At 37.5% G+C, this 13,629-nt stretch overlaps 1 protein-coding gene across 1 annotated transcript in view; it reads right to left on the bottom strand.

Moving 5' to 3' along the window:
* Window positions 1–898: 898 nt before the first annotated feature.
* The window catches only part of SMC5 (structural maintenance of chromosomes 5), a 52,150-nt gene continuing 39,419 nt past the window's right edge, over window positions 899–13,629 (bottom strand). Inside the window, exons 18-24 of the mRNA XM_009285267.2 lie at window positions 10,514–10,639; window positions 9,736–9,831; window positions 9,241–9,345; window positions 8,914–9,033; window positions 4,655–4,834; window positions 4,472–4,567; window positions 899–1,592 (exon numbers count right to left, since the gene is read on the bottom strand). Coding sequence (XP_009283542.1) covers window positions 1,452–1,592; window positions 4,472–4,567; window positions 4,655–4,834; window positions 8,914–9,033; window positions 9,241–9,345; window positions 9,736–9,831; window positions 10,514–10,639 — 864 coding nt within the window. The 3' untranslated portion in view covers window positions 899–1,451. The remainder of the gene's footprint in view (window positions 1,593–4,471; window positions 4,568–4,654; window positions 4,835–8,913; window positions 9,034–9,240; window positions 9,346–9,735; window positions 9,832–10,513; window positions 10,640–13,629) is intronic.

Genomic DNA, 13,629 nt, shown 5'->3' with positions numbered 1-13,629 from the left:
TGTAAAAAGCCTGACATATCAATTCCATTGGCAAAGTTCATTGACAGGATGCTGTTAAGAAAAACTCCCTCTCAAAATCAAGTGGACACCAAATTTTGTATAAAACTCTACTGAAGGCTACTCCCCCCAAAAAACCAAGGATACTGCGTATTTTCAGATGGTGTCCTGGGGCTCAATCATGTTTATGTACATTTTACATACCAATCGTAGTTTCCATTTGTTTACAAATCATACCCTTCACAATTCAGTATTAAGTTTAATTTTTTTTTTTTATAGTTAACTAAATAACTGGGATTTTATTTTAGGTATTCAGTATTCTGTTGATAACATCTACTTCCAAATGCTTAACAGCTATGGCCAAAACCCCACTAATGAATTTTACGGCTATCTGTTGGAAAGCCATTGCGTATACAATCACTCCAACACTGCTGAAGCCTTGTAAAAAGCCTCCGGCCTTTAACTTACACGTGAAATCAGCAGGACTATTTTCTCCATCTATCACCAAAAACTTAACAAGTTTTACTTAAAATACCCAACAAAAAGTTATATATTGCTTAGTTTTACTTCTGCAAGCAAACTAGCTTATTGTTTCAAAAACACCTGGCTCTTTACAATCACTCCAACACTGCTGAAGCCTTGTAAAAAGCCTCCGGCCTTTAACTTACACGTGAAATCAGCAGGACTATTTTCTCCATCTATCACCAAAAACTTAACAAGTTTTACTTAAAATACCCAACAAAAAGTTATATATTGCTTAGTTTTACTTCTGCAAGCAAACTAGCTTACTGTTTCAAAAACACCTGGCTGTCAGTCTCCTTGCTGAGGAGAGACTTGCTAGAAAAATAAAGACCTTATCCTTCCAGGAATAAAAATAAAGGAACATTAGCTCAAAAATAATAAATATATTCTTTATAATAACTTCAGGTATATTTTCACAAAACAAAAAACAATGCACAGCTACTTACAAACCATTCTCTTCCTACGCATCATCATCTTCATTCATTCAAAAAGTTTCCATTTCAACAGGAAAAGTTTGGAGAACATCCTTAACTGTGTTCGGGGAACACATCTACCAAAAACAAATGCAAATTTTTGGGAAGAAAAAAACAACAAACCCAGACATAGACCAGTATAACCTAGAAAAAATAACTGTACTTCTGATGCTACATTACTGATAAAATAGCAAAATACAAGAAACTTCCTTTTTATTTAAAACTACTACTGAGAAAAAGTAGGTTCTTTGGAGAAAGAGGCCACTATGAAAGATTTGAAAAAAAATCATGCACTTCAAATCTGTTACACTTTTATACAAGTTTTAAGAATCAAAGTTCTTAATCATTAATTCTTTGCAGGTTCTCATCTTTCACAATTTCTGAAGTCTTGAAAGCCAGATGTTCCAAAAAGGTCTAAAAAACCATGGTTTTTTATATATATATATGTGTGTGTGTGTATCACTGTTCATCCATCCTTCCAAGTCGCCGGCGCCGCCTACAGAACGCCTTTAAGTTCCATTTGTTTGCCTCCAACATAAAAGGTCCATTGTAGACAAACAACACTGTCATCTTGTCATTGTAAGTGAGATTCTGCAGGAGCTGGTAAAACACACAAAAAACAAAGTCAAAAAAGCTAGGAGAGATGTTCCCCATTATCTAAAAAAGGTGAAGGAGGTCTACATAAAGCCTTAGATCTCAAAAGGTCAATACAGCAGGATTATAGCCTTTCTGACAGATGATGTATATTTGTTCCTAGAAACCCCTCAAAGAGACTCCACTCATTCTTCAGGCAATTTCCATGCTTCACTATTCCTACTACAAGAAAATCTTCATATCATCTAATTTGTACCTTCTTGCTGCAAATGAGGTAATTACTATTTTGCCGTATCCACAATGGGCAGAGAATATTGGCTGTTTTTCCTTTTTTGCCAGGGCAGGGCAGGAGGTAGAGTTACTTGAGCACAATTATTATGTCTCTCTTCAGCCTCATGCTCCTCTCAGCTAAGCAAGTTCCATTAGTGGAAACCCAAAACTTTCAAAACTTCTTAAAAGTTGCACTGCTGTCTTTGGAGTAACTGCAGCCACTGTACTACTTTTCTGAAGTGTAACAGCCAAAGCTGGACACTTACCGTACTCCAAATCTTGTCAGGCACAAGCCCAGCAGACTGACAGATGTCATACAAGCTGTAGGGTTATCTGCAGTGCTCAGGATGTCTTTTAGCAATTTACTTGCAACTGGTGCTCAGCTTGTCATCCACAGTAACTTCTCTCTCCCCAGTCATGTAGGCATTTATGCCTTAGACCAGATGCTGCTGTTGATTTTTCCCACTTAAGTACCAAGTCCTGTGCTTGTCTGTGGTGAAATGCATCCTGTTTTCAAATAAAGTCACCTAATCTAAGATTGCTTTGAATTCTAATCTTGCTCTCCAGCAAAGAAGCATTCACTCCCAACATGGTGATTATATGCATGTTTAATAAATGTAATCTGTTTCAGCATAGAATGATATTAAAAATAATGATTTTCAAACCCAAGATTCACTTCTAAGGAACACATTCAGTTCATCTACTCATTCTGACAGTGAATCACAACTATTCAGAATACAACTTTCCTAATCAACTCTACTGCATATTGATCTATACCCCTTCCCCTCTGTTTGCTTTGCTTGCTTAAAAATATAGCTGGGGAAAGTGTCAACATACTGAAAAAACCCCATGATAACAGCTTTTCCTGTATCCACCGGACACATACAAAAAACCCCATGATAACAGCTTTTCCTGTTATCACAGGAAAACAAAACTTAGCTTAGTATGACAATTTGTCATACTTTCTAGTATGTGATTACATACTTGCTTTCTAGTAAGTGATAACATATAGCGTAGGCTCAGGAACTGCAGGTAAGCCACTGGAACAGCAGAGTCTGGCTTTCTCCTCAGCCTGCTCTGCACAGCCTTTTAATTCTCCTCTGATGCAGCCCACTCACACTATCTCATAGGCTAAAACCTTTACATGAAGTGCTGTATCAATCATGCTCTTTGTGGTAGGCCATTACAATTTCACCATGTTAACTGATCACCTACTTGCAGTTGATCGACAGAGAGAGAGGAAAGAAGAAAGAAATACCTTCAGCCACCTTTTCATAACACCGTCTCTTGCTGCTGAATAGTGGTGCAACACATTCCTTGATCTTCCTCTTACCGTAATGAAATTTCTTACTTCTGCTTTCTCATTTTTACTCTGACCTTTCTGGTTAGCTCTGCACACTCAGTTTTCCCCCTTCCCTATTCTTAGTAATTTGACAATGAGCACAACTTTTAAAACAGACTCTGAACAGTCATTTTCTACAGTTCCTTATATGTGGGAAGCATTATAGTTAGTAGAGCTATCTCTATCCTTTCAATATCCAAACCACTCTCTTATTTCTCAAAGTAGGAGAGAGCACAGAAAAGCAGATCCAATAAGGAGAGAAATCGCAAGACAAAAGGGGATAGATAACACAGAGAACAAGAAAGACGTAATGTGGATAGGAAACAACCAAACTGTGTGGAGATAAGTATACTGCAAGATCAGAAGGAACAACAAGCATCACCTTCCTCCTACTTTCAGTCAGGTAAATGCTTCAGGTGGCTTTTCTCAGGTCCTTCAACTGCTATTTACAGAAAAGAATAGCACGTACCAGCCAGATTTTCTAAAATACAGTGAAGTATGGGATGCAGGAGAATTGATATCTTAATAAAAAGCATACAGCCCATTACTGAATTCTTGCCTCCTTGGTGTACAAGTAACCTTTACTGGTTCAATCTGTCTTGGATCAAGTTGAACATAACATTAGCCTCTGTTATATAGGTGCAGGTGAACAGCCACCCTACTTACTAGTCCTTCAAGCCACAGCATCACATCACCGCATCACCTAGTAAGTTAATTATCTTTTTTTTAAATTTATTTTAACAGAAGAGCACAATTAAACACTGGTCATTCTTGACTGAAAAGTCCTCTTCAAGCCATTCTCCACGGAGCATAGCACTGACCTTTTCTGAGCTTCTAAGTCTCAGATTATTACTTGAATAGTTTTCCTCCATTAATGAGGGACTCCTCTAGTTCTTCTGACATCAGCAGCACTAGCCTGTTCCAATATCATTATCTGACTTGTTTGAAGTTGGTCTCTGCTACAGTCTCAATTCTGTGTGAGCTAGAGGCATTACATTTGACAGCCTTGTTACATGGTACCCCTATACACTTGTGATACTTCCACAGAGGCTGCAATTCCAGAATGTGTTTATGATGAGATAAGCCTTGGTATGACTTGTCTGAATTCCTGCCAGGACTGTCCTTAAAATGGACAAATTCTCTCACAGTTACCTTTTAATATTAAGTTCTTAGGTAAAACAGAGATAAGTTATACAGTGTTTATAGGGATATTATCACACAAAACTCAACTCTCCTACACATTAAACTTTCAATTTCATTTTCCGCCACGCACCTTTGGTGTAATAAAGAAGTACTGAGATGTGCTTTCTTTACAAGCAGTTTTCACAACCATTTCAAAAACTCTTCTCTCATTCATTGGATCCATTCCCTAAAAGAAAAAAAAAAGTCTGTTCTCTCCACTATGTCATAAGCATCTGTATAGTAAGAAGTTATATACTGCACTATTGATCCTCACCTGATTTATTTCATCTACAACCCTGAAAGGACATCTGTTGAGTTCCTGTAGAGCCATCAGGTACAACATAGTGGAAACACTTTTCTCACCTCCACTCTGATGATATGGAGTCAATTCATGAAGTTCAGTGCTACTGTGGAATTTGACTCTAATGCGAATCCCATACTTGTCGTACTCCTCCTATAAAAGCCAGTACCTGTTAAACTCAGTTTCTCTGTACTACAGCTTATTTGATAATGACAGGCAAATTAAAGGAAATTTATGTCAAATGTTCTACAGGGGTGTACAAACTACTCAGGTTCAACTTAATATATTAATTCTGTTTCAAATATTTTCGTTAACTCTGATCTATTCTTGTTAGATAGAGAATTTTCAATACCACTCCCCCTGTGACAATGATTTGTTAATTTCTGAATCCCTGATAAGAAAGACTTCATACATATTAAGGACAACAACAAGAAAAAAAATTCTTGGCTAGAAAAAGGAGAAAGCAATGCTTTCATTTCATTCATTGGAAACAAATGCATTAGGGTACATGATGCTATCAACTTGAACAGTGGGGTGATGCGGGATGTGTGTGTGTGTGTAGGTTAAGATCCCATCTGAACCTCTTCAAGTGCAAGCAGTCTAATTAAATCTTTTGCTTTTCCTCCACTAGCAGATTGAGATACAAAGCCCCTACAAAATCCACCATGACAGCAATCTCCCTTTCATACTCAGTAAGGAAAAATCACACACAAGGATTCTGACCCTGGCTTTTTCTTTAACAGAAAACTGACACTTGTCAGCAGTCTGAGTCAATGATGCACAGGTGTGGGGATAACATATGGGGTTCAAAAGAAGGCCCATGCAAGGAAATACACACATGATTCCAGGAAAAAAAGGAATCTTTGGAGTACTTGCTAATATTTCTGACATTCAGGTAAGCTCAATGCAGGAATGGGAATGCAATCCCCAGTGCAGAAAGCCCATGCTGATTGCTTACCGTTTGGTCTACATATGACACAATCTTTATATGCACCTATCAAGTTAATGAGAGCTACAGGGAAGATTCAAAAGTTTCAGGAATATGAGTTCCAAGAGGTCTATCCATATTCACTGTGGAAGCGTAAATCCTGCACTTGGAGGTCAGCGACTCACATTCTTCTGATAACACAACTGTAATGCTTAGGGTAGAAGAAAGGAGGGGAGACAATTCCTGATGGTTACTCACAGAATACTTCTAGATTTAGAAAGGACAGTTGTGGCAAAGAGACAATGAGGAGCCCATCCCATAGAAGCTGGCACATGCCAGTTTGGTTCAGATTGCCACATACCACAGTCATCAAAAGGCATACGAACCTGGGTGACCTGGCAGAACAGAGTCCCATTGTAGGGCTGTCTTTTATGAAGCACAAGGTCTAAAAGCCACCATGAAGTAAATAAGCCATACCATCTTAAAGTCTTAAACCTGCCTTAAAGAACTTCAAGTCTGTAGGAACAAATTTCAGCTTCTTTGCTATCTTCAGGTCTTGCTTTGGGATGAGTAATGTACATACCAGATAGCATCTAACATTGGAAAGGATCTATCAAATCCTCTCAGATCAGCTAATCTGCTAAATCAGAAGAACAAGCCATCTTTTGGTGTTCCTGTTGTTTTACTACACCTGCAGGCAGACAAACATCCTCAGGACTGGAAAGTGTAAGGTCTTATACTGGTATTTACTTTCATGTACTACAAACCTCTGGTGCTTCTGGTGTACCAGTATTACAGAAACATGGAACTGTGGATCCTTAAGGCTGAGGCAAATGCATACACACTTTAGGAGAGAATGAAGGTGACCTGACATAGTTATAAACTCATGTTTGCTAAGTTCCAACTTTTTCTAATTTTGAAGACAGGTCACCTTTCTTACCCTCGATGTTTTCCCTGTTGGCAATGGGTTAGCACTTCCAAAGACAAACTGAAGACCTACCTTGAGAAGAGTGCTATATGACCATGACAGACACACCGAAACAAAGCAATGCTTAATGCAACTGAAACTGTATGCAAGCTGATTTTGGTTACCATTTAATTCTCCCCCACTATGGTAGAAATTTCTTCTTTGGCATTTAATGCAGCTTATCAGAAGAATAATTAGCTTCTTGGATTTGCAGATTGTAGTTTGATAGCCATGCCTGATAATCAAGAGTCTAAGAAGGAAAATCATGGGGCATGCTTTCAAAACAAATGAATGATGCTGCACTGACCTTTCTGGAGGTGGTATTTTGCTAAGGGGAGCTAATAAGACATTCTCCTAATCAGTGAAGATAACACCACCATAGCTGAGATGAACTTTCTCCATTTTAGTAGGATTTGGTACTTGATTGTCCAGATCAATCTCAACAGACCCACAGTCTGGCTTGCTTATGACCAAGAACACTTAGCATAGTGGAGTGAAAAAATATCTTTAAGGTCACAATTTAGTTCCTGTTTCTTCTCTAACAGATACTTGCAGAGCTTTTGCTATACTCTTTGCAAAGAGCCGGGCCTGTGATACATCAACAACATGATGACTTCATGTAAGGAGAAATAAAAAACAGGACCTAAGGCCTCTAGGCCCACTGTACTTTCAGATGCATTGGCACAGACTGAAACTAGGCTCGGAGAAGTTTACAAGGTACAGGCTGGCAAAACCTCCAGTAAAAGAGATCCGCCCTCCAGCACAACCACAATGGCATCAGAAAGTCAGGCCTTTGTTGCAAGACTACTGGGAATGCCACTTCATATAACTGACAGATATTCCAGGACCTGTCAAGAATGATGCTAAAAACTCCCTGTGGGGAATCAAGGAAGGTGAGGGTTATCACTGCTAGCACTCTGAATTCCGATCACCAAGTGCTACCAAGGAAAGTCAGAACATTCACTGAGGTTTCTGCTAGGATGTCAAGGAAGAACCTAGTACCAGTAGGTACTATCACCAAGGACATCATCAGGTCTCAAGGTTCCTGCAGGGCAGGCTAACAGAGGCTTCAACTTCAGGGTCACAGAAATATTTCTAACAAAGATAATTCTGCCTCAAGCATCTCTCTTTTGATATTTACAGGTCAGGGCAAAAGAGTCTCCTGCAGAGAAGGGTAAGGAATCCAAGCTCTAGAACAGATTATCCACCTCTCTGTATTATAGGCACTGATCCCTTGAGGAAAAAGTTTTAGTCATTGGCACAGTACCACTAGCTAACCTGTTAAACTATTTGTGACATCTTTGCAAGAGAAAAGCAAGACCTTCCAAAGAAGATATTCAGAAAGACAGTCCAGACACCCTTTGCTTTTAAACTGCTTTGTTGTTTTTCTGTGTACTTTCTCCCAACTTACTTTTAGCTAAAAGATAGTATTTGCGTAATATAGATCTGACTCTGTTGGTAACCATCAAACAAACTGAAAAGTCCATGTTTTAATGTCCTACTCTTTCATAATACTAGTTTCTATGTAAACATTTTTATGCAGTTCATGAAAAGAGCCTTGTCAGTCACTATTCTGCCCCCAATAATAACTACCACTTCAAATATTTTAAGAAAAGCTGCTCGAGTAATTTACAACAGCAAAAAGATGTTTAAGTGTCAACTTGCACTATTGTGGAGTCTATGCATTACATATGAGAGTCTTAAAATCATCATTACAGAGATCAGTTTAAAACAAAATACCCTACTTCTCTTCAGCCCACTGCAGTGAATATTTCTCCCCAGGGTACTATTGATGCTTTAAACTCTTCATCAGAGGTAAACCCTGCCTATAAATGTTACTGAGGGCGTAACAGGCTGGGCCAAATGATTGCTACTTCCAAAAACAGACAAAATGCCAGCAGACTTGAGTAGAAACTACATGTAGAACCAAGTCAATACAACACTTAATAATAGTATATTTAGCCACTAAATGATAACAGAATAGCACAAATTAGCTAAAAATGTAGAATTAAATCACTAACTTAATAAATCTGAGTTACAGCTAAAGTAAATACAATGTTTCTAACTGAGCCCTGCCAGTTGCAAGAAGCTTCCAAAAGTCAGTGAGCTGAAGTCCTGTGCATCTGGACAAAGACTCATTTTCCTTTAATCAGACTGGTAAGTCAGTTCTAGCACAAAAAAGTGTGTTCATCAGTAAAAGTTTGTTGTTTTTTTTTTTTTTTAAAAGAACATCTTTCCTACAATCCAAATGACAAATTGTTATTTTTTCTCCAGCAATATACAAGCAAAAGATGATGCATAAAAATGTTATTCTTCAATATGAAAAATAAATCATACCTCATTTTCCACATGAAGATCAACTTCACCAACACACTGCATAGAACTAAAGAAGTTACTGAACTTCTCATTAATTTGCTCTATCAGCGTTTTCAAGGGGTTTAGCCACCTTTCTTTGACCTAGAAGTAGACATATCCATGCAAAACCTTTTTTAATAACTGAATTTTCCTTTAGAGATAGCATTTAAATTAAAAAATATCATGATTACAGAAGCTAACATCTCAGTTTACACTCAAGACAACTTGGAATGCTACCCTTTATGTCTGTACATAAACTCTATTCTAATAAAGACATACTGATATAGAAGTGATAATTTCAGCTATTACCTGTGAAATGTTTTGCTTATAGTTATCCAATTCATTTTTCTTTTCCTCTAGATATTCCGTCAACTGCTGTATTTCTTGTGTCTGCTTATTGTATTCTTCAACAACCTGCCAGAATAAAAAAAAAAAAGCAGTCAATAAAATGTTTGCAATTCTAACCTTGATTGTAAAAATATCACACTGCACTGATTCTGTTCAAACACAATTATATAGGTTACTGCACTGCACACTGAAAAAAATACATTTCTAGCTTTAAAACAAAGAAACAGTAAAGTATTGCTTATTTCAGGTTACTGCAACTTTTTTTTTTTAAAGGCACAGAACAGTTATTTTGGAAGAACCTACTTATAATTATAATAGATGCAGAATCTGGCATGTACAGCACATTGTTCCTACTGTCTAGCTTATTATACCAAGAGATCTAGCACAGAGCGGGAAGCAAGTACAATACCAGTGGAGGGGGAGTAAAGGAGGGCGGAGGGAAAGAAGTGAGCATACCGAAGCATTCAGGCCTGTGAAACAGGAGGCCCTGGTTTTCTCTTCATTCAGAAAAGCATCAATTTCCTCCAACGTGGTCGGAAGAGCCTGAAAAGCCTAAGAGAGAAAGGATGCATGTGTTACACAGCCATGCTAATCAAGGACTCAAGTTTGCTAAAAAGAAATCCAATAGGCCATAAAATATTCTATTACCTGGTTAAGGATATCACATATTCAAAATTTAACACAGCAAGATTCCCTCACAAACTATTCTGGACAGAGAAAGAAGGCTAGAAGTGCTACTACATAACAAAGATACACAATTAATTGCTCCTTACTTGTCTACCTTGTGCAGGTACAGATGCTCACAGACTTGGTATAAGCCAGGGGCTATGCTAGTTAAGCCATGCAAATACTTCTAGAGGCTGGGAAGACCTCCAAGTAAGTAGGCAGGCCCAGATTTCAGTTCTTTTGTGTTGCTCCATTAGAGCAAGAAGCTAGAAAAATATGGCCTCTAATTATTTCTATGAGCACAAGACTATGGATTTTAATTGAAACTACAGATCAAATTTTCTCTCTGTGCACAGAACAAAGTGATAGTCAGAGGATATCCCAGCACTATTTAAAAGTGCTTTAAAAGGGTAAGTGACAATATATGAGTCAATACTAACAGAAGTACACATGATCCTTTACTGGTAGCCTTCTAATATAAAACATATAATATTCTTTGCTGGACAAGTTAGAACGGTGTACATCATCCAAAATTTAAGAGATATCTGGAGATTTGTTTTGTACATACAGTTTGAAATTCTTTTGGAAGATGTTGATCCGGACTCAGTTTGCAGACCTGTCGAGCTTTTTTCAGCAATTCCTTGCAGTTCTCTGTAAGAACTCGCTTCCTATCATCCAGTTCACGAAATTGTTGCTGTTAGAAAAGATATTAAAATACACTTTTTTTTTTTTTTTTTTACTTTCTTATAAATTTCCAGAGGTGATACTAGCACACTGGCAACAAACAACATCCGAATCAGAGAACATAGGTGAAATCAGACTGCTTAAAGATCAAAAATTTTTGTTTCAACATACAGAACTCATTCTGCCTCTCTACTTGAAGTCAACAGATGCCAAGGTAAACTGATCAAAGGCATGTTCTTGTAATATAGCTAAATTTACCTTCTCTCAAGTAGACAAGTGTGCATGTAGATTCAATATATGTCTAAAAATAGACTATTTTACAGGAAATTCCCTATAAGCCAAAACACAGTTACCGTGAGCCTTATTTTTTGTTAGCTCCCATTTAACTGTATTTATCCACTTGGGAGAACATGGTGGACATGACGTACACTGAATGGTATTTTAGCTGAAATTTTACAGAGTAAACATTATAATTACACAATCGGAAGTGCTTCCTTTGCTGTTTCATATTCTACCTCTGTAATACAGCCAGCAAAATACAAAACGGAAACACACATAATTTTTAAACTAGTGCTGAAAAATAAGAGAAAAGCAGGTACAGTTTCTGGTTTTGAACAGTTGTCTCAAGGCTAAACTCTTTGGAACTTACTACAGGTAAGTGGCCAACCCAGCCCTATGAATTTTATAATGCAATGTTACCACAACAGTAGTTAAAATACAATACACAAAATATAATACCTTCATGAAATACTAAGCTAAAGATTATGTCAAATAAGCAGTATTCAGGCAAAAAGCTTGGAGAGGCAAGTATCTCTTTCCCTCTGCCCCCAGAAATCTCACTCACTTATCTCTACACACGCGGTCCCTACTACAGGCCTGCTGCTTCCAAATGCTGAGCTCGCAGTGCTTGGCAGTAAGTGCTTGGTGCTGTCTCCCAGCTCAGGTGAGCACCCAACTGCAGATAGATGGGAGCTGCCGACCACTTAGAAGTGAAAATGAGTACATACCAAGATACTGGAGCTTTTAATCCAAGTTATTTTAGTATACATTTACTCAGTGATTACACATGCAATCCATCTTTTTAACAGACAGTTACACCATGGGAATACACTGTTTTCACTTTTTTCAGAGGCACAAAATTCTAACTCAAAATCCACATGCACAATATTTTGCTTCAGAACTTTCTTCTGACAGTTTGGAAAGTTTAGTTATGTTTCTACACTTGGGAGAGCTTTATCTTCCCAATTTTCATTGCTGTGTACTTCAGCTAAATATGGGAGCCCTCCAGTGGCAAAAAAAATTGGAAGTGTTCATTGGGAGATTATACAGTTAGATAAATGTTTATTCCACATTTTTAAATTCAGGACACAGACACTGATAGGAACTTGCATTACTTTATGGCAATTTAATTAATCTTTATTTACTAAATACAACAGAAGCTGTAGTAACAGATATAATCATGAGTGATCATCAATGAAGTTCTCACACTCACTCAAGAACTAGGGCTGCTGTTCTCTACAGCATGTATGAACTCAAAAATCCTGTTTTTCCTTCCCTCTACCAAGAACTAGGAATAGATTTTGCATTAGAGGTAAGCATCTCACAATCTTCACAAACACACTGTAAAGATATTTTTAATCACCGTGTTGATGTTTTCAGAAAGGTAAAAAAAAAAAAAAAAAGGGACTTTTTTAGATTCCCTTCTGCCTCCACTTCATAAAGTCTATTGTATAGAAGGAGGGAAACGTCACATGGGCGCAAGGACTGGCATTAGAGCTATACAGATAGCAATTTTTTAGGAACATTTTAGAAAGTTCTAAATTAAAACTGGACTGTATTTTGGATCCAAGAAATTTAAAAGTCAACTGGCTTAATCTGAAATGTGTTTGATAACGAAGGCAAAGGATCCAGTGAAAGGCAGCACACCCATACTTTTTTATACAAGAAATTTCAATTTTATACTTATGTGTTTGACCATTTCCAGAGCCAAAGTCAATTCTGAATCATCTGAAGGGGGGAATTTCAGCTCTCAATTGTACATAAAGCTCCCACTTGAAACCCTGCAGAGCTGCATGAAACAGGATTTTGAGTTGATCTCTAGGCACTGAAAATCTGAAATAGATTCAACATTGAACATGCCTGACCCATGCCTAAGGCAAGTAAAATTCTTCAAGGTGTGAAAAGGAAAAAACATGTTTGGGCAGAGGAAAACCTCAGCATTCAACAGGAAGACTGGGAAGCAATAGACGTTTGATGTGGTTATGAAGCACGTACTAGAATTAATGCACAGTTCAACAACAAGGTAAGTCTCAATTTTCATTCAGCTTTGCCAGTTGATTGTCATGGCCACATGCTCAATAAAATAAATATAAATAAATAAAAATACGTAAGTTTTGACTCCTTCTCCCTCCTATATATTTGAAAGTGCATGGCAACATTAAGGTTCCTGTTGATTTCCTGAAGATGCCTCAATAAAACCATCTAGATAAAAAAATAACTTTCTACTTAGGTAGAAAGAATTACTGTTTTTAACAGAGATGCTACCATGAAAAATCATAGCCTAGACAGAGCTTTACATTTGTTTCAGCCAACAGCATAAAAACAAACTTGGGAAGAGCTTTATCCGGGTACTTCAGGAAAGTTCTGTACTAGTACAGGGCTGTGATTACAGCTTCCTGAAAGGCATCTACCAAACAGCAGAAGCCAATTGCACAAGCAATTTGTATTCTGTTGTGGTCATCAGTACTGCAACTGGTTTTGTGCAAAATAAGAAGTTGGTTAAAGAAAATATAGTTACCAGTAGCCAATGTTTTCTCATGAATTTGTGTTTGAACGCATGCTTGGTGACAGCATTTGGCAATTTATACATAGAAAAACAGAATCTACATTTTCTTAAAACTTGGCTTAAGGAGCAAATGCTGCTATGTACATACTGAGTATTAATACCAATTATTTAAACAAATTAACACCAAATGAACCTGAAAATTAACAAGCTATCAA

This window comes from Aptenodytes forsteri, unplaced genomic scaffold (genome assembly GCF_000699145.1).
Source record: "Aptenodytes forsteri isolate BGI_AS27 unplaced genomic scaffold, ASM69914v1 Scaffold151, whole genome shotgun sequence".
Classification (NCBI taxonomy): domain Eukaryota; kingdom Metazoa; phylum Chordata; class Aves; order Sphenisciformes; family Spheniscidae; genus Aptenodytes; species Aptenodytes forsteri.
This window is presented reverse-complemented; position numbering and strand designations above follow the sequence as displayed.